General features: G+C 38.3%; 2 protein-coding genes across 4 annotated transcripts in view; both read right to left on the bottom strand.

Moving 5' to 3' along the window:
- pebp4 (phosphatidylethanolamine binding protein 4) overlaps positions 1-9,856 on the bottom strand; it is a 62,400-nt gene extending 52,544 nt beyond the window's left edge. For both annotated transcript variants that reach the window (XM_032578374.1, XM_032578375.1), the window contains exons 1-3: positions 9,715-9,856; positions 8,724-8,827; positions 8,391-8,523 (exon numbers count right to left, since the gene is read on the bottom strand). In XM_032578374.1, coding sequence (XP_032434265.1) covers positions 8,391-8,523; positions 8,724-8,827; positions 9,715-9,717 — 240 coding nt within the window. In that variant the 5' untranslated portion in view covers positions 9,718-9,856. The remainder of the gene's footprint in view (positions 1-8,390; positions 8,524-8,723; positions 8,828-9,714) is intronic.
- Positions 9,857-9,961: 105 nt separating this feature from the next.
- On the bottom strand, positions 9,962-23,051 carry rhobtb2a (Rho related BTB domain containing 2a). Of its 2 annotated transcripts, none has more exons than XM_032578371.1 (10): positions 22,756-23,051; positions 21,082-21,283; positions 20,870-20,973; positions 20,604-20,789; positions 18,673-19,613; positions 18,465-18,583; positions 15,900-16,050; positions 15,727-15,815; positions 14,778-14,883; positions 9,962-14,366 (listed from the first exon to the last, which is right to left on the bottom strand). In XM_032578371.1, exons 1-10 carry the CDS (start codon positions 22,815-22,817, stop codon positions 14,164-14,166), a joined length of 2,163 nt encoding a protein of 720 aa, XP_032434262.1. In that variant the 5' UTR covers positions 22,818-23,051; the 3' UTR covers positions 9,962-14,163. The 2 variants fall into 2 exon arrangements, with proteins under 2 accessions (XP_032434262.1, XP_032434263.1); XM_032578372.1 differs by lacking the exon at positions 22,756-23,051 and adding an exon at positions 22,556-22,570.
- Positions 23,052-23,409: the final 358 nt, after the last annotated feature.

Genomic DNA, 23,409 nt, shown 5'->3' with positions numbered 1-23,409 from the left:
AAAATTTGCAATCAGAGGGTGTCCGCCTGTCAGCCTGCTGTGCAAGAAATTGAGTGTGAAACGTCAGGGCGAAATGAAACAAATAATGTAAAGGGATTAAAAAATAATTTGCATACCATTTTTGGTATTTCCAAAAGTACAGCATCAGGAAACTAACAAAGAAAGGAGCTTTATCTTTCCCTCAGATCAATTAACACATCAATAGAGATGATCTCTTCTCCCATAAGCTGCCTCTTATTATTAATATGAATATATTTATCAAACATAATAAAACAAAATAACACAAACTGAAAAAGGAATAAGTTTTTTCATCCAAGGTGAAAAACATGCAAAAAATACTCAACAGGGTCTACACTTAAAGTCATTTAAAATGTGCTTTACTTTCATGCAATAACCTGTTTTTTCTTTCTTAAACTCTGTCTCTTCATGCAGAGTTAAGACAATAAAGATGAAGGGGGATGGCATTATAGAGAGCTAAGCATTATGAGAAGCCCTGAAGCTGTTCTTAGAGAAGGTGAATCAGAGGATTGGGACAAAACTGGAACTAAACCCTGTGCCGGACCATAAATGAGAAGCACAAAACATTTTGGGCAAAATGCCACTAAGCCAAGCATCTGGTTCTTAAGAAAACTTCGCTTGATCACTTATAACTTTGAGATTACTTAGTTTTAAAACAAAAGAAACTGACAACAAAGTCAGTTACCTCAGCTTTCAGCATAAGTGCCTCAGTAATCCTGTCAGTAAACTTCAGCAGAGTTTGATTCCCTTTTAGGACAAATGAAACCTCAACAATTAGAAGAAACAAAAAAAAAAGTTATTTTATGTAGAAGCATTTCTCAGTTTCAGTGTTGATTTTAAAATAAGGTGTTCCTTGGATGAGACAGACATAAAGTAGAATTTTGCCTCTTTAAAACTACTGAAATGGGTTTGCCATAGTGGCGTAGGGGTTAGCGCGACCCATGTTTGGAGGCCTTGAGTCCTCGATGCGGCCGTCTCGGGTTTGACTCCCGGACAATACATGTCTTCCCCTCTCTCCTTCCCCCTTTCCTGTCAGCCTACTTTTATATTAGGGACACTAGAGTCCACAAGAGACCCCCTGGAGGGGTAAAAAAATAAAATAAAAATACTGAAATGCATATTTTGTATTGTTATGTAGTCCAATACAACCAAACAGTGAAACTCAGACTCAAACAGAGAATTGTTAAAAATACTCTTCAAATACAAACACTAAACTTGTAATGAATCATCAATAAACAAGAATGCAGACATAGATATCAAATAAGTACACAAGCAGTTTGTTCAGTATGAAATCTAAAATAGCCTTTTAACTTTTTACTTATGCAAAGCAGGAGAAAAATATGCATTTTCAACAAGTTTTACAAATGAAAATATCAACAACCTCATTCACTCTAAAAAAAAAAATCAAACACAACCATGGGCCTTCTGATGCTGCTTAATATGCAAATTAAGAAGGAATAGAGCATATGTGTGAAACATATTGGTGACAGCATCATGCTGTAGGAAAGCTGAAAAACTGCTCAGATTTGATGGGGCAGATGAGTTTATATAAATGCAGGACATTGTGCAACTAAACTTCTTAGAGGCTGAAATAGACAAGGGAATGTGATGCAGGTTGGCCATCCAGGATGACAAAAGCCCTGAAAACAGACCAACAGATATAACATAAAAATATGGCTAGAAAACTGACCTCCACAGTTGCTGTCCATTCTTTCTGACTACACTTTGACAATTGTCCAAAGAACAATGGGCAAAAATTTCAGTATAGAGTTGCAGAGACACACACCGAAAGACAGTTAAAAAGTGTAGTGAAAGGTGACTATACAAAGTGTTAACTCATGGGTTTGGAGTGGAAATGTGTAAATTTTTCTGACATATTTTTGTGAAAACGTTCAAGAGAAATAGTTTATCAACGGCATTGTGAATGTAGAAAATCTTGCATCTAAGGTTTTATAATCTGAAGATAAGAAATTTGTCAAATTTCTAGTAAACCAAACAAAAATCCTTAAGGTTCAATGCAAACTTCTATTTTTCCTTTCTCCAAGCTGAAAACATTAAAGAAAAGGTGCAGGCTTCTTGCTGTGCCAAAGTACGACAGAGTCATCTCCAGATCTCACAGTGATTCTCTGCCAAACCGAAGAATGCTGTGGCTCATATAAATAGAAATTTAATCTTGTGTGTTTGTCTAAGTATCCAGAGCAGCACTTCTCATGCAGATTATGAATCTCTGTTTAAACAGTTCATGCAGTCAATGTATATGAACTGATAAGAGAGAGTCTGCGTGGATACTGAATAATAATCAAGAAGCACACCTTAAAGTGATATTTTCATTAAAGGAACCGTCATGTCTATAATTCCACATGGAAGTAGATTTAATCATATTGATGAATGGTATGATTGTCATCCATTGAATTGCTTCTTTCACAAAAATATTGCTTTTTTAATAAATGACTAATAGCAGAAAAAATTTACTTCTTTGTAATTAATTGGTGTATGAAAATATACCGTTTTTCTGTGAATAACACTCGCATCTTTCTACACCTCTGACACAGCAACATTCAGAGTTTGATCAATTTGAGCCTCTGAGTTTTAGATATGTCAAAAATCGACATGGAAAAAGTTTAGTAACTCAGAGCTTCCATATTTACTGCACATAGGTGCCACAGCTATGAAATTAACACAAGTAGTGCTCAAGAAATGAACCAGTAATAACAGTATTATCATTCTATGACATGCGGATGCTCTGTCTGCACTGATGAAGAATCACCTCGCACAGAGTGGCTAATGCTACTAGCTGATCTATTTTTATCTGATCAATAGGGGGCAGTCTGTACAGGGAGTTGTTCATTACTCCCCAGATAGTGAGGTTATAGATAAAGAAGTAAGAAAAATAATAAGAAGAAAACTGAAATAATGACCCACGTATTTCACTCTCTCTTGATGCAGTGGTAAGTATTCACTTTAAACCCTTTTTCTAGACAAAATGGGAGCATGGTAACAGCTTAGCTCAACTAAACAATAAACATGCAAGTGCACAATCTTTAATTTTCATAGTGTTGTTATCAAACTAACTAGTGTGATTTAGAAAGCATTCCTTGAGCCTTCCCACTTTATCCTCCCATTCACACAAAATGTTTCAATTGTATATTCAGTTGTATTTTTTAATTTTGCCAACAAAGTGAAAGTGTAGCTGCCAAAACTCTATTGTCAAAAGGTAAGAAGAAAGAATATTATGTTACAACTCACCAAATAAAATATATTGTGACTGTAGAATATGCATTAGTATGGTAAAAAAAAAAAAAAAGAGAGAAAGCATGAAAAAGGTGAGAAAAATAAGAATGTTTAAAATGCTGGTTATAAATTTAAAAAAAATGCTTGCACATATATTTTTTTATCGGATTTGTGACAGACTGAGTGAGAACCTCTGTGCGTCACTTGGAGGCTTCACAAGAAGCAAATAATTGTTTTCCTGTCTGAGAATATGGTGGAGGTTTATTGCTTCATAGCGATGAACATGTTTAATCAAGCCAGTGCTCCTGGTAGCAGGTTGTAATTCTTTCCTCTTCAGAAGCTCCCATGAATCACATGCATTAAAGAGTAACAGGGCCAGGATTGAATGGAGCAGGATACGGGTCAGCTTAACACTGTGTTATAGCGACAAAGGGGCAACATTAGCTAAGGAAAAAAAAAAAAAAAAACTCTCTGAATTCCTGCCAAACATGCCTCTTTAATCCATCAGAGCCAAAAACACCCACTTGATGACACTGAATATGCAATTAGACAGATATTATAGAAAATATTTTTACTCTTTGACCCAAGGTGGCACAAAAAGGTGCGAAAGGAGGCCCTTCAGAGATAAATTGACTCTGGGCTGATTGAGGGCTACCACCTGCTAGAAATGAAATCCTTTTCCTGATTGCTCCAACATCCCCGACAAAAGGACCTGTCAGGAATCCTGCATGGGTGGACACGTAGGCTTTCCTGGGCATGACAGGGTCTGTTAGAGAGGAACCCCACCCTCGCTTTCTCCGGCATGCCAACACAGAGGAGAGTGGGCAGCGCTGAGACGGCAGCCTGCCGTGGGCACTGCCAGGCTTAAAGCTGCCCTGTCGTCATCAGAGGCTTGCAGAGAAGAGCACTAAGATTCACCAAAAAAAAAAAAAAAAAGAAAGAAAAAAAGAGGAGGGGGATCGTTGCATTTAAATCCTCTCTCAACGCCCCCACATATTTTAGCAAAGCATAAAAATCATTCACGGAGAGAGAGAGGGAGAAAGAGAGAGAAAGTGAAAAAGAAAAAGATGGAAGGAAATAGACAGGAAACAGCTATTAACAGCAGTAAGCAAGCTCAAGAGATCATAGAGAGGCAGCTCTAATCGCAGTAATGGTTTAAACCCTCATTCCATCCACCAGATGCATAAAGTGTCTACCCAAAAACAAGGCTTTGAAATCCCCATGTCTAAGAATTTGCCCCGTGGCTACAGTCCTTCCTCAGAAAGAAAGAAAAAACTCTCAAAAGACGTCTCTAATTTTGAGGAGTCTGGCAAAGATAGGTGGATTGCGGTCTGTGTCATTTACACAAACGACATAAATGAAAGATGACCATTAAAAGCACACACTTAAATTGAAATAAGTCATTTTAGATACCTACTTAATATTACTCTACAGTAATAGCTGTGAAATACATGACCCAATGCTTGCAGCTAGACCTCTAGAACAATTTAATCAAGTTATATATGCAAGCAAAGGACTATAGAAATGATTTAAACCTGTAATGTAAATGAGTGATGTATTTTACCTCAAATAAATTCAATCAGGGATTTTACAGTTGTCATCTATTACTGCAGAAGTAATAATTTAAGAACATAAGACTTAAGACATAGGCACCGGAAGACATCGACAAACATGTATTTTGTTACTTTCTAAAAAGAGCTTTTTGCTTTCATGTTTCCTTTTCTCTTTTCAGCAGCCCGACTTTATTTTAAAGATTTTTCTGTCCACAAACCAACTTTGATTGCTCTCCAAAGAGCCTCTAGTTACATGATGAACTCTCATGTCTATTTTCTCTAGTGAATCTAAATATCCAAAAAGAACTTAGGATGAAAAAATATGATAGAGGGAAAAAAATGTAGTAAAACATGGAAAATGATGAGTCTAAAAGAGTGAGGAATATTTCTAATCACAAATAGGTATTTCTTTGAAAGCACTATTTAAGAGTAATTGATGTCAATCAGGAAAAGATTTTAATTGGCAAATCTTTCTGGGATTATAATTGGTCAGTCATCGGCAAGTCAAATACGGAGAATTAGATTTTTGTCTTCCATTCATTAAATGCATCAAGCTAAGAACTGCTACAACTTTCAGTTTATGAACAGATCAAATGACAGCAAATTATCTGATGCACTTTTGGGAGTTTATTAAAAATCAAAAGCAGAAAAGAAGAAATGGGGATCTTGCGGTTCCTTAATTTTCTGCTGGATTCAAAACTGCTAGTTGTATGAAAGAACCTGCAGCACATGGATTCTCTAAACGAGAAATAAGAAATAGTGCTTGGCAAAATAAGAATTAATTCCTCTAAATCAGAATCTGTAGGTCAGACCTCACACCTGAAAATCGGTTGTTGGGAAAAAAAAAATACCCAAAATAAAAAATGAATAAGTTTTCTTAAAGAAAGAAACTAAACTAATCACATCTATAACTACAAAAATATCAAAGTAAATTAGATGTTCTCAGCTCTTAGCAGCGAATCTCAAGCATGTCTCCACCATTTATTAACACATTGTACCTTTGCTTATGAAACTGTAATCAAGCCATATTCTTATGTAGTTTGGTCTCATCAGCCAAGTTGTATCCCACTCACATTGAACTGTAGATAATTTTGAGGCGTTTGAGGAAAATAAAAAACAACAGCTACATAAGCTCAAACCAGGCTTCTAAAACAGAGAAGTGCTTGTGCTGAGCATCAGTTGTGAAGTTTGGATTCAGAGATCTGCAGCTTCTGCAACCCTTTGCTTTTGGTCATATGTCCATATTTAGAGGCAGTTTTATGGGACTGCTGCCCACTGTGTTTTATTACAATTACTCAGCAGGCACGCATCCTGTCCCAGTAATGAAGTGGGTGTTACAGTGGGTGGATTTAAGCGGCCACTATTCTGGAGTCCTGCTACCGGGTACGAGGTCTAAGTGGCAGAAAGAAACCAACAGCATGTTGTGCAGACGAAAAATGTGGTGGACAAGAAGACCAATAACAACCCAAACCTTCAGATAGTGCGCCTTTACATAAGTGTCAGGGAAAATGGAGAATCACATTTCAAAGGCCAGTAAATAAAGTTTGTATTGATTAAATCTAACATGTAATCTGTTTTGCTGTCTGACACTGTTTCTGGCTCTAAAAAAGAATCTTGTAAGACAGCATTATAGATAATACGACCATAGATCAAATGGAGTTTGGGCAGGAGAAGGGCAATAGATCATGTTCGGACCAGACTGCTTAGCTCTGGAATTCATAAAACTAGCTCCTAAATCGTAATGGCTTTCAATTGAAGTTTTTCCACTTGAGGGATGTCGGATTTTCTGCATGCTTTCAGTTAATGTAGAAGTGTCTCTTTTAGTCAGCGGACCCAAAATAAAGCTCAGCAGAAGAACTGCTAAAATTGAAAAAAAAAAAAAAAAAAGTCAAATCAATGTACTAAATATACTTTACCAAACTTCTAAGAATATATCTCATGAGTGCATGTCTAACCATGAAAATATTTTGATAAATAAGCTGCACGAATGGTTAATCCCGTGTTTTTTAATACAAACAAAATCAGCAGATAACACAGTGACTTTCTTTTACATCGTCTCAGGACTGAGAAAATTAAATATTAATTTGATCCTAATTCTAACACATTAATTTGTTTTAATTGACGCAAGATGTTTTCTTCAAGCTACGTAAAAGAAGCTCGGAGAAATAACTCCTAAACTTTCCAAACCTGTTAAGGCAACTATGTCAAAAAGGATTCACAAACACAAGCAGAGGTATTATCTATCGTCTGTACTTCCATTTAAAAATTTAAACATGAGCGGGAACTAATATTGTTTTTATCCAACTTTGCAATTAAAAAATTAGTCCTATCAAAGTAAATAATGCAGAGTAAATAACTAACATTAAACTCTGTTACATGACATTTTTCACTGTAGAAACTACAAGTGTGCAACGTAACCTTTGTTCAACTGGCGAGGTTCAATGGAAGCTTGAAAAAGAGTTGCTAGTGCCACCTTCTGTCAACACTGGTTAATTCAGTTCAATACTCAGTCAACAATAAGAGCATAGTGCAGAAGGTTGTATTACATCAGCTGTTCAAACAGGAAGACTAGTTAAAATTTTAAAAAGATGCACATGTTATTCCATGTCTACAGTTTAGGAAGTAATTGGAAACATTGTTTTTTTTTTCCACTTGGTTACCAACAGTAGATCTGAGGCTGAGGTAGGTACTGTTTATTTGATGTATTGCTGCACTCTAGTGGTTAAAATATATAATTGCAAAAGTGATAAAACGTTGCACGTTAAATATAAGTTTCAATTTAATTCAGGTTATTTAAATCACACTAATTCACAACAAAGGTTGTCTCAATGCAAGATACAAAAAACATCCCGTTCATATATAGAATTAACTAAATACCTCAATTTAATCCAATCAAACAAACAGAATGAAAATCTGTTTCTGCATATACAGTGCATTTAAGTTTGTTGTTCAAATTGGTAATTTATTTTAATCTATCTAAGGAAACCCAGTGTCTGACACTCCTCCTGATCAGAAGTCTCCAATTCCTGTCCTTGAGGGCTGCTCTTCTCCAACTTTTGTCAACACACCTGAATTTAGTAATTAGATGGTAAGCAAAATGTTGTAGGACATTGTTCCATGTCCTACAAATACACCTAATGTCATGAATGAGGTGTATTTCAACCACCTCATTCAGGTGTCAGACCAGGGATTTCGACCAGAGTCCTCGGGATCTGGTCTCTGTCTACGATCTGGAATAAATATCCCCATTATGCTTGATGTTTTGTGACTGTGAACATGTCCTATTAGAAGTATATGAAGTGATCATAATTAATGTCATTGCCATTTTGAGTAAACAAAGCTTATTTTTAAAGCAAACTCAGCCCAAATACAAGCCTCTGTTCCTCAAAATCATTACCATACCTTTGTGATAATGTTCCTATTTTCAACCCTGTATTCACAAAACTCTTTTTAAGCATCTTTCGCAAATTTATATTTAGATTTTTGGGACTTTTTCAATCCCAAGCTACCACTGTTCCAGGTCTTCCAGGGTAATTTAGCAACTCTTGATGCTCTTCAAACCTGTTAGGAAACTCACACAATCCTTACCTTCTCTGCTCCAGAGAAGTAGATCTGCGGGGCTTTCCAAACAGTGCTGATTTTCTCTCTGAATTTGTGGTTCTTTGGAATCATAAGGCATTTGTCAACGTCCAGTTCTGGATAGATCACTTCCAGCCCGCCGCTTTTTCGATGAAATGTGCAAAAAAGGGAGATTCATAGAAAGACATTTGGTTTCTTGTCAACCACATATTGACAATAAAAAAAATACAATTTACTACATGAACAAAAATAAAAAATTAAACAGTATTTAGCAAAACGTTGTGAAGCATCATGGTAATTACTTTGCAGTCAGAGCTCATGGAGGCATCTGATGGTACTTACTGACAAAAAGAAGCATCCAGAGGGTCTAGGGTGCTTTGTGTTGTCTCTGCCTCGACTGGTTCCAAAACGAAGACAAATAACCCCAAAAGCAAGCTGAGTAAAGCCTACAGAAAAGCATAACTTTGTAAAACAGTAGCAATATTATTCACTCAAATTAATGTTGCTTATATTATACATCTAGTCTGGTCCTCTGGCCTTTGACTTCAGCACGCCACATACACATACTCTTTTTGCACCATCCTCTGTAAGTCCAAGTGATTTTTGTGGACAAAAACCCCCCAAGTACCTCAGCAGTTTCTGAAATACTAAGTCCAACCCATTTGGCAACGATGCCACGTTTAATGTCATTTTAAGATCTTTGCTTCCCCATTTTGATGTTCGTTTTGAACTTAAGCAAGTCGTCCTCCCCGACGCTAGCTGCCGAAATGCATACATGTGATTGTGATGTCAATTGAACAGCTGTACCTAATGAGGTGTGTGTAGTTTACAGTAATGTTTTCATTTCTAGGCTTCCAGTTCTATTCTCTTTATAATTCAAAGTGCTCTTCTTGACCCGGAAGAGCATAACTTTATCAACAACACAATAAACATGCATAAAGTGCTTCGTGTTCCTTCTAAACTAAGTGAAACGCGCATTAATCAGCATACAGCGCGCTGACTGCTAATATGTTTTGCGCTGTTTCTGTGAAAAGGGCGCACTTCGCCTTCATGTCATCGTTACTTGTCATAACTCAACTGAACATGACCGACCCAAAGTTTTCGCAATATCATTGGCTTCACTGAACGAAGGGTGTCCTTGTTATAAACGCTTAAATTCAGACATGTTTAGTTTAGCCTTCACTTGTCTTGCTTGTTATTATTTTTGTCGCACTTGTCATTTAGAGGCTTAAAAATGTAGGAAGTGTCTGCGAAGCAAACAGCAGTGAGTAAGCCGACCAAAAATACACACTTTATCATTAAAGCGGGCATATTAGCATTTTATATGCATTACCATCAATTTAAAGTTGTGTTGCCGTGTTCGTCCGCAGGTTTCCCCCTCTGTGAGTGAGACGACAGACGCTGTTGAGCTGCAGCTGCTTGACGTGGAATGGAGCTGCACAAGTTTCAGGTGTCAAGTTGAAAAAACTCAGACGACTGCCCTGTGCCCGCACTGAACATGTGCACATGTAGATTTTTCTTTATTTAAATGTTATATACACACTTTCAAGAGCACATGCTACAGATTCTTTTTTTTTTTCTTTTTTAAAGATTTACTGCTCCTAAACCATAAAAACAGCTCGACAGCAAAAAAAAAAACCACACACCTGGAGATCACATAAAATGTCAACCAGGCTTCAAACACTGAGAACACATTCATATATGTAGATTTTCTTTTTCTGTTCATGTTTCAAATTTGCCTTTCTACCGTTTCGGAACAAGGCCTCATATACTATGCAGTAGTGATTGTGCAGCATATACTACATATTTCTGGTGCTCCTAAAGCTCCCTTTGGTTTGTGCTTTTCTGTAGCTGAATTATAGCACCCAAACGTATGGAATAGGGCCCCGGTGACTGACAGCCTCTTTGTAATTTATCTAATCTGATATCTTTATTACCTGGTTTTCATTTGTCTAATGATGTTGCAATTTGAAGAAAACCTGTGCTACAAAGCAGTGCAAGTTTGTATTTCTATATGCATAGTACAAAACAGGTACTGCATTAAATTGCTCTAATGCGAAAAGCTATGGTACGCAACGTTTGAATTCCAGAACAAACATTTGTATTTTGAATTTCTTTTTCCATATATTTTTAATATTTTGTATCTACGCAGACACAAAAGTAGGAGCTTTGTAAGGAAACTTTAAAACTGTGAAATGAATGTGAAATCCCTGCATTCATTTCATTGTTAGTGTCACAATTTGCTGATTTGTCATCAAAGTCTGGCCTTAGTGAGTAAAGATGTTAAAGTAGGTTTGTATTTCTGGTTTTAGTATTGCAATATTCAAACTCAAGTAACTAATGAAACTTCAGACTTTAAATCCAAATTATGGGTTGTGCACATTTACAGATACACACCAGGGAGCACCAGGCAGCTTAAGATAACAGCGAACAAGTTGGTGACCACAGTTACATGACGTTACATTCATTACCAAACACAACAGTACACTGTACATTAAGGCATGAGGTGTTGTTGATGCAAAACATCAACAGAAGAATCACTGAGAAATGCAATGCACCGAGGAATGAAATGCATGTCGATGAAAATGTGCAGTCACACTGTAAAGGCAAATTATATAAAATTATAGACCTTCCAGCAGTTGACCTACTAAATATAACTGAAAATGTTTACAACATCCAGAATTACTAAAAGTTCAGCTCTACATTGTTTCCAATCAAGAAACTGTGCCAAAATATGTTTACATTAACAAAAATACAAAGAAACATTTTCAATTAGCATTAGCTAACCTGGAAATTACATAAAGTTGCTACTTAGAGCACCAACCTCACCTCTTATCTAACATAGTACATTTTAAAAGCTATCAAGTTTTCTATTTTGACAATCTGTTTATGCTGTTTATTTATAAGGTCAGCAGTAAATACAAGCAAGGTTTTATTACTAAGTAAATCATCTCTTTTGTTTTTTTTATGGGGGTCTGAATGTATAGTGCCATGAAAAGTGTTCATACCCCTTTCACATTGCAACCACATTCCCTCCACATAACAAGTACAAACATAACAGGGGCTGTTAAGTGGAAGGAAAATGGAATATGCTCGTTACTAATACCACAAAATAAAATCTGGTACAAACAAGTACTGTAAAAATCCACCTCTGCATAATAACCTATAATCATTTTTTTTTCCAACATCTGAAAATGGAAACAGTGTGGAACAAGTTCACAAGTACCAAGATGCAGCTGGCAAACAGAAAGGAGGGCATTAATCAAAGAAGCAGCAAAGAGGCCAATGATGACTCCATAGAAGCTGCAGAGATCAACAACTGAGGTGGAAGCATTTGTCAGCAGAACAACTATTATAAATTCATTTTACTAATCTAACTTTTACAGACGAGAGGCATTAAGAAGGCCTGCAGAGGTCTTGTTTGCAGTTTGCCTCATCATGTAGAGAACTGAACCAGTATGTGATAGAAGGGTCATCCTCCACGATGACAACTCAACTTACAGTATATTTGCTGCAACAGCATAGTTAAGATCAAAGCAAATTTTAAGTGTTAGCAAGGCAAAAGTTTGCAAGGCTTTGAGAGAAATAGCCTAAAAAAACTTGCAGTTGTGCCTGCAGGTAAAGGTGGTTCTACATAGGTGCACACTTTTAAGAAATAGTTTGTTGTGAAGAATTTTGACAGTTTCTTCCCACCTCAAAGAAACTGTCATGCTGCCTGTCGGATTAAATACCAATAAAATATCTTAAAGTCTGTTGCAGTGTGACATGTGAAAAGGTAAAAGCGGTATGAAGACTTTTGCCAGATCCTTTCACGTCTAGTCAGTCAAAATAACAAACAATAGTTTACAATATTAAAGAAAACATTTAAATAAAATTGACACTATGTAAGCTAATGCTGCAATGAAAAGTCTGTTTTCGTATAACCAGAGCATGATTTAAGGATGTAACGTACATTTTCATGATATAATTCGTATATGTGAATATCTACTTTACTTTCAAACTCTATTTTACATACAGTATAATTGTTACATTTACCTGTCTATAATTCGCATGTACAGTAAAGTATGTAACAGATGTAGCTGGAAGTCAGCACAATTAAGTATTCAGTTATTTCAAACATCAGTAAGTAGCTGCACATTAACTAAAAACAATTCCGATAAGTCTATTTCCAGTTTTACTGAGTAATACAGTTAGATTTTGCTCACTGCCAGCAGTGCACAATATTAGGTAACAGCAGTACATTAGAGTTTATCTGATATTTAATACAATTTACAATACTACCCATCCTCTCTGAGCACCACGCCTGAAAATCTGAAACATTCTGCAGCCCATCGTACAATCAAGAGCAACAGCAGATGACAAACTTGAACATGACATACAGCAAGGTGTGCAAAACAAATCCAGAAAGATGATTTGATAATCACAAACAGAATTGAGCGACTTTAAATGTCGCTGCAGTTTGTTTCCTCTGCAGCCTGTCTTGACATAGCACAATACAGTCTAATGCTGCTCAGCAGTATGCTGCCACTGGAAGTTCATATGTTTCTGTCTGGAGTTCAGAAAGTGCTTGTGGTGATGTTGAAAAGTAGGGATTAGATCATCCAGTAGTAAGATGACTCCTAACCCATCCCCTAACACGACGACTGACACCCACAGACTCTGCCGTGTACAGATTTCCGATCACATTCAGAGGGCAAATCTCTTAAAAACAAGTTACCACCACAGACAAATACAGTAACAATACAATCACGTCAGCTCTGACGATTAATACATTATCTGTTGCTTTTTAGGATGACAGCAGTAAAAATGACATAACTATTTTATGGAGACATGTAGTTAAACATGTGTGTTATTAATCCACATTGAGCAAACCCATTTAGAATAGCAGTGGTGACAGCTGCATTCAGGGGCAATTGAAAGAATGAAGCAACTCGAACCAGGAATCCTTTGTGTCAGATGACACTGTATCCATTCATGTGAACTTAAGCCCTTTTGTGACAAAAAGCCACAGACCAAAAGATCACGATATGTAGGTGGTACGTGTGTCAAGAGATACCAGATTAAGCTGTGCAAGCTTATTGTACAAATTCTGCAAAGTTGAATAAACATACAAAAATACCAGGAATAGTAGTGTTTGTGTTTTTTTTGTTTATGTTTTTTTTTTTGCAGACATGATCGTCATAGAAACTTCCAAATGAATTACTGTAGTTTGCTCTTTCCAGCCAAGCCGTATTTTGTCATCTCCAGTTTGAAATCATAATCAAGATGCGGTCTGGCAGATTGTACAAACACTTAAGAGCAAAGTGTTATATCTCTGAGGCTTGAGTTACTGTTGAATTGCTGGTTGTCACAGCTGGTAAGCAGCACTTAGTTGTCAGTTCAGGTTATTGATATTTATTTATAGCCACAGGTTGAAAGTTCTGTGCTGGCAAATTTGTAATTTATTAAACATAAAATTCTAATATGGGAATATTTGGCAATCCACAAGATCTGATCTTTGCACTTGTTCTACTGTGCCATAAGTCGAGACGGTTTATATTACGGAGGTTTGAGTTTAGCAGACAAACAGCTGAAATTGTAAGGAGTAATACTTATAAATGTATTCACAACTCTGAGCTGACTTTGCAAACCTGGAGTGTTTGCCCACGGAGGCAGGGAGGATAAACGGTCTGCCTGAATGTTTGGAGTATACCAAGCTGTCAGTGCTTATCTTCTACTGTGTTCTTTACGATTTGCAAACATACAGATGGACTCCAGACTGGACCCCGCCCTTACCACCTGGTCAAATAATGGCAGATGATCCGGAGGGTGAGTTTGAGTTTGGGGAGGAAGGAAGGTTCCAGAAGAGCCACTTGCGTTTACATTGCCGTCTCTGGTACAGGTAGTCCTCTTTTTCACGCTCTTTGCGTGCTCTTTGGTAGTGGTCGTCTTCCTTCAAGTACCAAACTGGTGGCCAGCGGTGTTTCTCAAAGTAGTCTTGGTTCTCTGCATCAGAATACATTTTTATTAATAATTTACATTTTTCAGTAGAGAGGTTTTTTAAGACGATGGTTTCAAGTTACCCTAAAAGTTGAAAAAATATTTAGTTTTTATGAATGACTTTAGAAACAGAAATTTGAATCAGCTAAAAATTGTATCTTCAGGTCAGTTAAAAAAAAAACATTACAGATTTTGAGGAAAAATCTGCCACAAAATATCCAATAGATGTATTGCTGAGTTCAAGACTGTATTTTCCCAGATTCATAACTTTATGTGGCCAACAACACCGTTTGGATCACCAAATAAGATATTAATCTCAGCAGCTTCATTCTTTGTAGTCATTTGTGCCAGAATCCAATTTAAGGATGAGAAAAACAAAGACAATAGCAGAATCATAGCACAGTCTAAATGTGTTACCTGTGGACTTTGCCTTCATTTCACGTGGAAACTTGCGGCAGACACTGTTGTAGTTGGTGCAGATGTGGTGCAAACACCATCCAGTCAGCTGCTGGGCTCCGTGGAACTGTCAACATCCAAAGTCATATTGTTATTTTAGTACAGCATCAGTTGTTCTAGCTGAAAACTGTGATATTTTTAACCTCTGATTAGGAAAAATATCCTCAATTTTGAAAATATACTTGTCATGTTTTGTGTTTTTCTGTGTATTTATTTAGAGTTTTCTGTGTCCCTGAGTCTTCGTGTTGTCCTGTCTTCCCCTTGATCATTCCCAGGTGTGTCTCGTTTCTGTGATTACTCCCTGTGTATTTAACCCCACCTGTGTTCCTTGTTCCTCGTCGGGTCCTTGTCTAACCTGTCGTTTCGTTTTGCCTCTGTCGTCTGTGTGCCCAGTTCGTCGTCTAGTCCTTCGTGTAACCGGCTGCTACCGGCGTCGAGCCCTGGCTTCCGCTCGGCCGTGCTGCCCGGTCTTTTTGGACTATGTTGGACTGTGTTGTCCTGGACATTCTTCATTAAGATCATTCATTTACTTCAACCTGGGTCTACAGCGTTTGCCTCACCACCTTCACCACACAGTTTCATGACAATTTCTGCATATGGTGCAATAGATCATATGAATTGCTTCTTGAAAGACTTTCAGTAGTTAACTCAATTTTGTATTCATTTTTGCATAAAACTGATGTAATATGAATGTTTTTTTTTCCTAGTAATGTAGAATTCCAGAGGTACAGATCATGACTAAAGAAAAGCAAGAAGTGCAGATAGTGCTTTCTTTTGCCCCACCTTGTGGTGGTAAATCCTCACCAGCAGTTGGTGCTGATAATTTGCATAATTTGTAAAAGTCCAATTTGCAAGAGAAAACATGATCAAGACTCAATTCTTATTTGACATCATTGACAGGTGAACGCACCTGGGCCATATCCAAGTATATCAGCACATCGCCATCAATATCCGTCCCCATCATCGCCGACTCCGTCAAAACTGTTACTGTGTAGAGTTCTGAAAAGAAACACACTTTAGAGTCTGAGATCAATTAAAAAACATGATCGAGTGCAGGGAAATAAGTAACAGCAAATGCAATACCTGTGAGAGCGACCAGGTGGGGGAGGCAAAGACGGTTGGCAAGAACAATGAGCTCCATTGCATCCAAGTCCGACCGAGAGCAGAATCTACCCATGTAGAGATACTCCAGCACAGCTCGCATGCAGCTCCGGGTCGTGTTGGGAAGCAACACCTTACAAACAGAAAGAGAGGGCGGGGAATTACTTACAAGCTCAGATTTTCTGCTGATTTGTAAATTCCAGAAGCTCATCTGCTATGAGAAGATTTATTTCTCCTAAAATCTCTATAGACAGAATGTAAGAGCTCCACAACAAAACAGACTTTATTCTACTAAACGGACTAAAAGCTCGGTTAACAGGCTTTTTCTCTCTCTATGCAGACTTATGAATAAATATAACTGGTCCTTTCAAGGAGTAATGCTTAAAGAAAGTAGGAGCTAAGCCATTTTAGCCATTTTCACACAGAAAATGGCTACAGATGATACAACAATGCAGAAAAAAGAAAATAACACAATGCAATATTCATTGTAAGCTTTTTTAGTTTAGCCCCGAAAATAAACATTTATACGCATAAGGATAATATAGGATCCCTAGAAAATATCTGAAAAGACTGATTTCCATTTTAGTAATTAAACTGAAAAAGGAAAACAGTCTTTTATGTCATAGATTTGCCAAACATTGTCCATATCATTTGCAGATTTAAATGTAACGTAATATCTTTAACGTAATATTTTTATTAACATCTTCAAACAGTCCTGAATCTGATAGAGAATCTTTACAGGGAGCAAAATGGTGAGAGGAAACCTGTCAACCCCAAAATGTTGGGGCGCATCGTCATAAATAAACAATAGTAATAGTAATAGTAATCAAAATAGTAGTAGATGCATACAGAGAACAGGTCAGTAATTATAAAAGCAGTTTGACTACCATAATGCCAGTAAAGATTTTTCCACTGGTTTTTCAGAAGGCTTTCTATCATTTTAGGCATTCCTTTATTATTATATTCTCAAAACAGATACTCTTTTTACTTTAATTTATTATCATTTGAGGGGAAATTAATGATAATTTTATTATCATTAAATATTTATTTATAAATCATAAATAAATTATTTATTATCATTTGTTTCTGATGTCTGGTTTTCCATCAGAAACAAACTTCTGGGTAAAAAAGTAAATAAAAATCTATGTAAATCTAAATCTACCACAAGTATGAACAATTTTGGGTTTAACTATGTAATATATTTACCTGCAGCAGCAGTGATACAAGCAGAAAGAAGAAGCATCCCATTTCTTAAACTGTCTTAAAGCAGATTATAGGTCAGTGCGTCTAAAAATAGCTTTAAGAAATATAATCTTTGTTTGAAATGTTTTTCTTCTTCTTTTAGTAAATCGCTATACTTTGGAGTGAAAACACACACCATACCTCCCTCACGGATTTACATTATGTTTGGATCACAAAGCCAGTTTAATAGTATTAAACCAGAGTTAGAGTCCCCTAATTGAATTATCCCTCACATCCCCATTGGAGTTCTGCTAGCGTCAGCCTACCGTGCCTTGCAGAAGTACGTATATCCTTTAAACTTTTTGCCATCTTACAAAAAGTTTAAAGACATTAAAAACGTAATGTATTTTAGCAGAACTTTATGAGATAGACCAATACAAGATTGTGTATAATAAGTCGAAGGAAAATGACACAATTTAAAACTTCACTTCCAATTAAAATTCTGTAATGTCCTTTGTGGATTTTATATCCACCCCCACTAAGTCAATAACTTGTTCCTGTGATGGCTCAAGTTAGGCAGGCTGGAAAGCACCTATGAAAAGCAAGTTTAAAATCTTGCCAGAGATTCTCAACGGTATTTTGCTCTAGACTTTGATTAGACCATTTTAACACATCAATGTGCTCTCATCTGGTGTGACAGACTCTTTGTTTACTGTTGTTGTCCTCCAACAAGACCAGAAGAAAGTCTGCTGCAGGCTTTCAAAGTCTTTTGACATGACATATTTAGTCTCATCTTTCTTGGTAGGTGATGTTTAATGTTAGCTTTTATCACACACAGTCTTTTGTACGCCCAAAAGGTAAATTTTAGTCTCATCAAACCCCCTTCTTCCACATGTTTGCTGTGTCATCTGCAAAGTTGGTGCCAAACTATGAACAGGGTTTCTTATCTCTTTCTGTCAACCCTGGTTTTCTTCTTCCCACTCTCCTATTAATGTCATTAATGGACTTCACCACTAATAATTGCTCTCTAATAATGCTCGTCTTTCCCAGATTGTCCATCTTTAACTCTTTCCATTTTTAGATTATGGATTGGGTACTGTTCTAAAAAGTGCTGAAATATTTTTTTATAACTTAAACCATCTTTGAACTTCTTCACAACTTTCTTCCTGACTTATCTTGCGTTTTCCTTGGTTTTCATGTTTGTTTACTAAGGCTTTCAGAAATCTGACAATCTAGACTCCACAGGAGCAGAGGAATTTGTTCAGTCTCTTAGGACGGTAAAAACAATGATTTCATTTTGTCTAAACAGAAAAGTGTCTTACTAGCTTTAAAGAATATCTGATATGCAGTCTGTCCTTGGCTCACCTCTTTCGTGCAGCTCTCAACAAAAGGTCCACCAAACATAGCTGCCATCCAGTCACAACTAGAGATGAGCAAAGGCTTGTGGGCCATGATCGTCCCATCATCGAGCTTGAACACCACGTCTGCAGCATCAGTAGTGAAACACTGGTAAGACCTTAGTCATAACTGTGTCAAATGCAGTGAGCAAGCAAATATAATAAAGTTCTCTCACCAGAAAAGGTGCCTTTAGCCAAGCACTCTTTTACTCTGTTTGTGCGGCGTACATGGAAGGCTTTGGTGATTTCCTGGTTCATGAAGGCTTCGTTGTTAAGTATGTTTGCCACCATCATCCGCAGATCAAAGACCTCCAGCAGCTCAGCAATGTGTGCAATCTGCATGAGTTCTTTCTCATTCTCATCCAGCTGACCGGTGTACAGGTAGCGAAGCACTGCTCGAAAAGGCCCGAGCTGGATCGACAGGTCCATGTGTACTACGGTCATGAATCTGGGGGTGTACGTCACAGGGTCGTCCACCAGCTCTTCCTGAATGCTGACGAAGGCTCGACTCCATGAGGAGAGCAGTCTGCCGCGTCGGGCGCCCTCAGAGTCCTTCAAAGTCCCGTCACTCGTGCACGCCCGCAGGTTGGCCCTGTCTCCGTCGTCGCTGCTCTCACAAACATCAAAGCTAGCAGCACGCATCAGCAGCTCTCTGCCGGAGAGAGGGCCGCGCGGGGGCCGTTCAGTCTCCTCATTTTGGGTGTCCATACTAAACAGGTCATAAAACTTTGAGGAGGATGTTGCCAAGTATATCTTGTGTGCAAAGATTTTCTGTCGCTCCTGTAGGACCAGAATAACGTCAGCACAGTGTGGGTCCTCCAGAAGACCGACCGGGTGCTCTTCTGTGGTGGAGGGGGGAGGTGGCACAGTGATGATAGGCGGGGGAGGCTTTGGGGGGAGGAAGGGCGCTTGGAGCAGAGGCCGCTGGACATTTCTGAGGTGAGATTTCCAAAACTGCAGATGGCGGCGAGAGATGAGAGCAGCTCGGATGGCGTTGTCAAAGACGTCCTTGACACCAAACTGAGCAACAACACTGGTTTCATAATACGGGACGCCCAGCTCTTTGGCTACCTCCCTTCCTCTCTCTGGTGGAAGAATCTCATTGGATTTTATAGGTCTGAAAATGAGAAAATATAGACCAATGGAGAGGAGGGAAACCAAAATCTGATTTATTTACTGATAAAACATAGAAAATACTGTTTTTCTCACTGACTGACATTAAACTAGATTAAGCTTTTCCTGTTTTAGGTAAATTAGCATTACATGGATAATTTCTGTTTTTTTTAATTGTCAGAATAAAAAGACAGTTTCTTTTTTTTTTATTACTTTGCTATTTAAATTCAGAAGCAGGGATTGCAATTTACACATCTTGAGCATTTTTTCACAAGCTCCCTACAATAGTTTGCCGTGATTTTGGCTCATTCCTCCTGACAGAACTGATGAACCCGAAACAGATTTATAGGCTCCCTTGCTCACACACACGCTTAAGGCTTTGCCCACACATTTTTGATGAGATTACATTTCAGGACTTTGTGATGGATACTCCAGAACTTGGATTTTGTTGTCCTTACATCAGTTTGTAATTAATTTACCACCAACATAACAGATCACTGTCTACTTCTTAGAGTCTGTTGTGCCTTATTTAACTTAGTGACTTATGTCTTAAGATGGTTTCTCAATATTTCTATTCTGATTTTTTTTTTCTCATGATGCCATTTATTTTGTTCAGTCAGCCCCTCTTGCAGCAAAACACCAACACAACATGACACCAGCTCCGCCATATTTCAAAGTTGGGATGATGTTCTCGGGTTTTCAAGTTTCCTTGGGTGTCGGGTGTGCAACTATTGAACTAAATCAAACAAAAAAATGCTTTGAAAATTCATCTGGGGTTTATCAAAGCATACAGTTTTACTGTATGTAAACCTTTGCATTTGAAGAAAGTAATAAAACTGCTCTCTGAAAGTCTAATCTTATTTCATGTCAGTGAGGGGGAAAAAAGGTTATATGACTTTTTTATGCAGTGTATGCACATATCTGGTTTCATTTGTATCTCTTTGACAGGAAAAGCTCGCATTCAAAGAAACATTGTAAAATTAAGTCTCAGTACCTGGCCAAAGGCCTCCGTGCCCTGTTGACTGCCTCCAGATCTGCATAGCGCAGGTCCAGCTGGCACCCTACCAAGATGACAGGAGCGCGGGGACAGAAGTGCTTAATCTCAGGGTACCACATGGTCTTTACGTGGTACAGAGAGTTGGGGTTCGCGATGGAGAAGCACAGTACCACAACATCAGACCTGAAGATGGCAAAAGTATAATTATGTTTGTTAGTGGTAATGAATGAGGCCCACCAACATCGCCTTTAGCAGTTCCTCACCTGCCGTATGCAAAACGCCGGTCCTTATGATGATCTCCAAAAGTATCCCATAGCCGGAGGGACACACTCACATCGTCCACTACGTCTCTGGAGCGCTCTAACACCTGAGCAGTAGCAAAACATGAACATTCATACATTTTTGCAAATTACATGAAGCACTTCAGGCACCTACAATGTCCTATTTTGTAACAATGTTTACCATTCCTACTCACCTCTTGGCATACTCTGTACTGATCGATTGCCCAAACTGTGGGCACATGCGTAGCAAGCAACTGGTACTGAGTGAGTGTGGCATTGCAGGCCCGGGCGCAGATAAGGCGGGTCTTTCCAACTGCATTGTCTCCCACCACCACACACTTGATAGTTTCAACGTTTGGCCTCTCATAGTCCATATCAGTATCTGTCAACTGGGACCTGAGGAAATTGCAAAACCGGAACAAAACACTGCTTTCAGAACCAGAAGTCTATGGCTGTACGGTATAGGAGCTCTTACTCTGTTTTTCATCTGCACTGCTCAGTCAGCCTGCAGAGCTATCAATGAATGGTCTCGTGACTTCCCTGTGCTCATTCACAAGTTTCCCGTCACTGATTCTTAAAGTGACCAGCAGACAAACAGAGACGACACTTTATTTATCCCAGTCTTTAAAAGCAACACACAGCTAAACCTTTGCTGGAAAGCATAAACAATCTATCTCTTAGCTACAGAAGACTCTCTACATATTCCATGACTACTGAAAAATATTGAAAATGTAAGTCCATCGAGGAAAAAACGATGCCATTTTAATGTCAGTTCTGCCATAGCAAAATGTCCAACTTTATAAAAAATATCCTCTGTCCAAATTCACTAGATTTAGAATTTCACAAAGAAGTGTCAACTCCTTTACATGCTTTAGATTCTTGCTCTAATGCATCTGAATCAAATGGACAAATTACTTTCTCAGCCAGTCTTTCTGTTTCACGGGAGCCTGTTAATGACTCATTTATCTATTTCAGATACGACGAAACTTTCAAAATCTGCAGGACACCGGCCCCCAACGGTATAGAGGTTCCTTGGTTTAAATGTTTAATCTCAGAATAATTTTCCCAAACTGTGAGAATTAGCAGTCAAAGGTCATGAATATTTAAAATATTACACTGCCATTTTCTGAATGAAGTGAGTCCGTCCTCATACTACCTCAGCTGCTTAGGCTCCGGGTCAGGAGTAATCCTCTTCTTCGAGCATCTTCGGTCTTTTGACTCTTGGTCATTCCAAAGACTAAATCTTGGTATTTATTTATTTTAGCAAAAACTGAAGATTTCTTATGCATGCAGTGCCCCACTTCCAGTATTAAAAGGAAGGCTGCTTGCTTTCTATTTAACTCACTAGCTCGTTTTCATTCATAAAACAGGCTCTCTATGAGCAACACAAGCTGCAGCCCTGCTTGACTCATATCTATTAACACACAGACACCTAACAATTTGACCTTAAGCTGGGCCTCTGTGAAGATCCACCGCCTGGAACATTGCTCTACAACATGCCCTTCCTGTAAAAAGCAAACACTACACTGCGCAACTCTCAAATTAATTAATCATTTTTATAAGGTCGGATATTACACATGCAAATAGTCTTCCAGCAGAAATGAATAGGTAGGTTTGCATCCGCCGCCACCAGATATTAGAAGGAGAATAAAATAGTTGATTTCCTACCATGAGGAGCGAACTGTCCCTCCACCACCGAGACAAACTAGTCATGAGGCTTTGCTGCATTACACGTTATGTAACGCCCCGTCACTGACTCCTGAGCCTGTTTATCCCGCTCCCTGCGACTCCAGCGCAAAACCAACGCTAAAGGATTAAAACCAGTTTGATTCCGCTGCCATACTAAATGCAGTGCGAACCCTCCTTACCGCAACAAAAGGAAGTGCTGCATTAGGTTGGTCGATGAGCGAGTCGGAAAGCGGGGCTCCATCGGATGCGGTTCGCACCTGACGGCTGCTAGTATTCAGCTTCATCTTCGGGGCAAGGTGATCCCACCGAGGCTTGGAAAATAGCCGACCGAGCGCTGACGTTTATGTGAAAAGCCCCTCTGGGTCAGTGCATATAAAGGCGACTGCAGCGCCGGGAGCCCGACCGCTGCTCTGAAATCTGCCGCTGCTTGCAGAGCTGCAGCTCTGACCGTCATGGAGCCAACTTGCACTTACTGTAAGGCCTCCGTAGCTAATAATAGGCAGGCGCACAGAGGGAGAAGAAAAAAAAAAAAAGAAGAGGGGATCATTACAAAACACTGATTAAAGTCGCACAAATCCCATTCTTCTGTCCTGAAGCAGCCCCGATAGAGTCGGTACACTGCGAATGTTGTTTACACACGGAACTAAATCAGATACACGACAGTAGTGCAAGAAAGCATAACACTTGCAAGGCTGTCTTTAGCAAAAAAATAAAAAATAAACAAAAAAAATTTTAATGTATGTCCAAAGATGCATGCAAGATACGAGCAGAAGCGGGTTTTTTTATGTTTTTTTTTTTTTTTTTTTAAATTGGCCATATGGGCGTTTGCCCAG

The sequence above is a fragment of the Xiphophorus hellerii genome, chromosome 12 (genome assembly GCF_003331165.1).
Source record: "Xiphophorus hellerii strain 12219 chromosome 12, Xiphophorus_hellerii-4.1, whole genome shotgun sequence".
Taxonomy (NCBI): domain Eukaryota; kingdom Metazoa; phylum Chordata; class Actinopteri; order Cyprinodontiformes; family Poeciliidae; genus Xiphophorus; species Xiphophorus hellerii.
The sequence above is the reverse complement of the archived record's forward strand: the minus strand, read 5'-3'. Positions and strand labels throughout refer to the sequence as shown.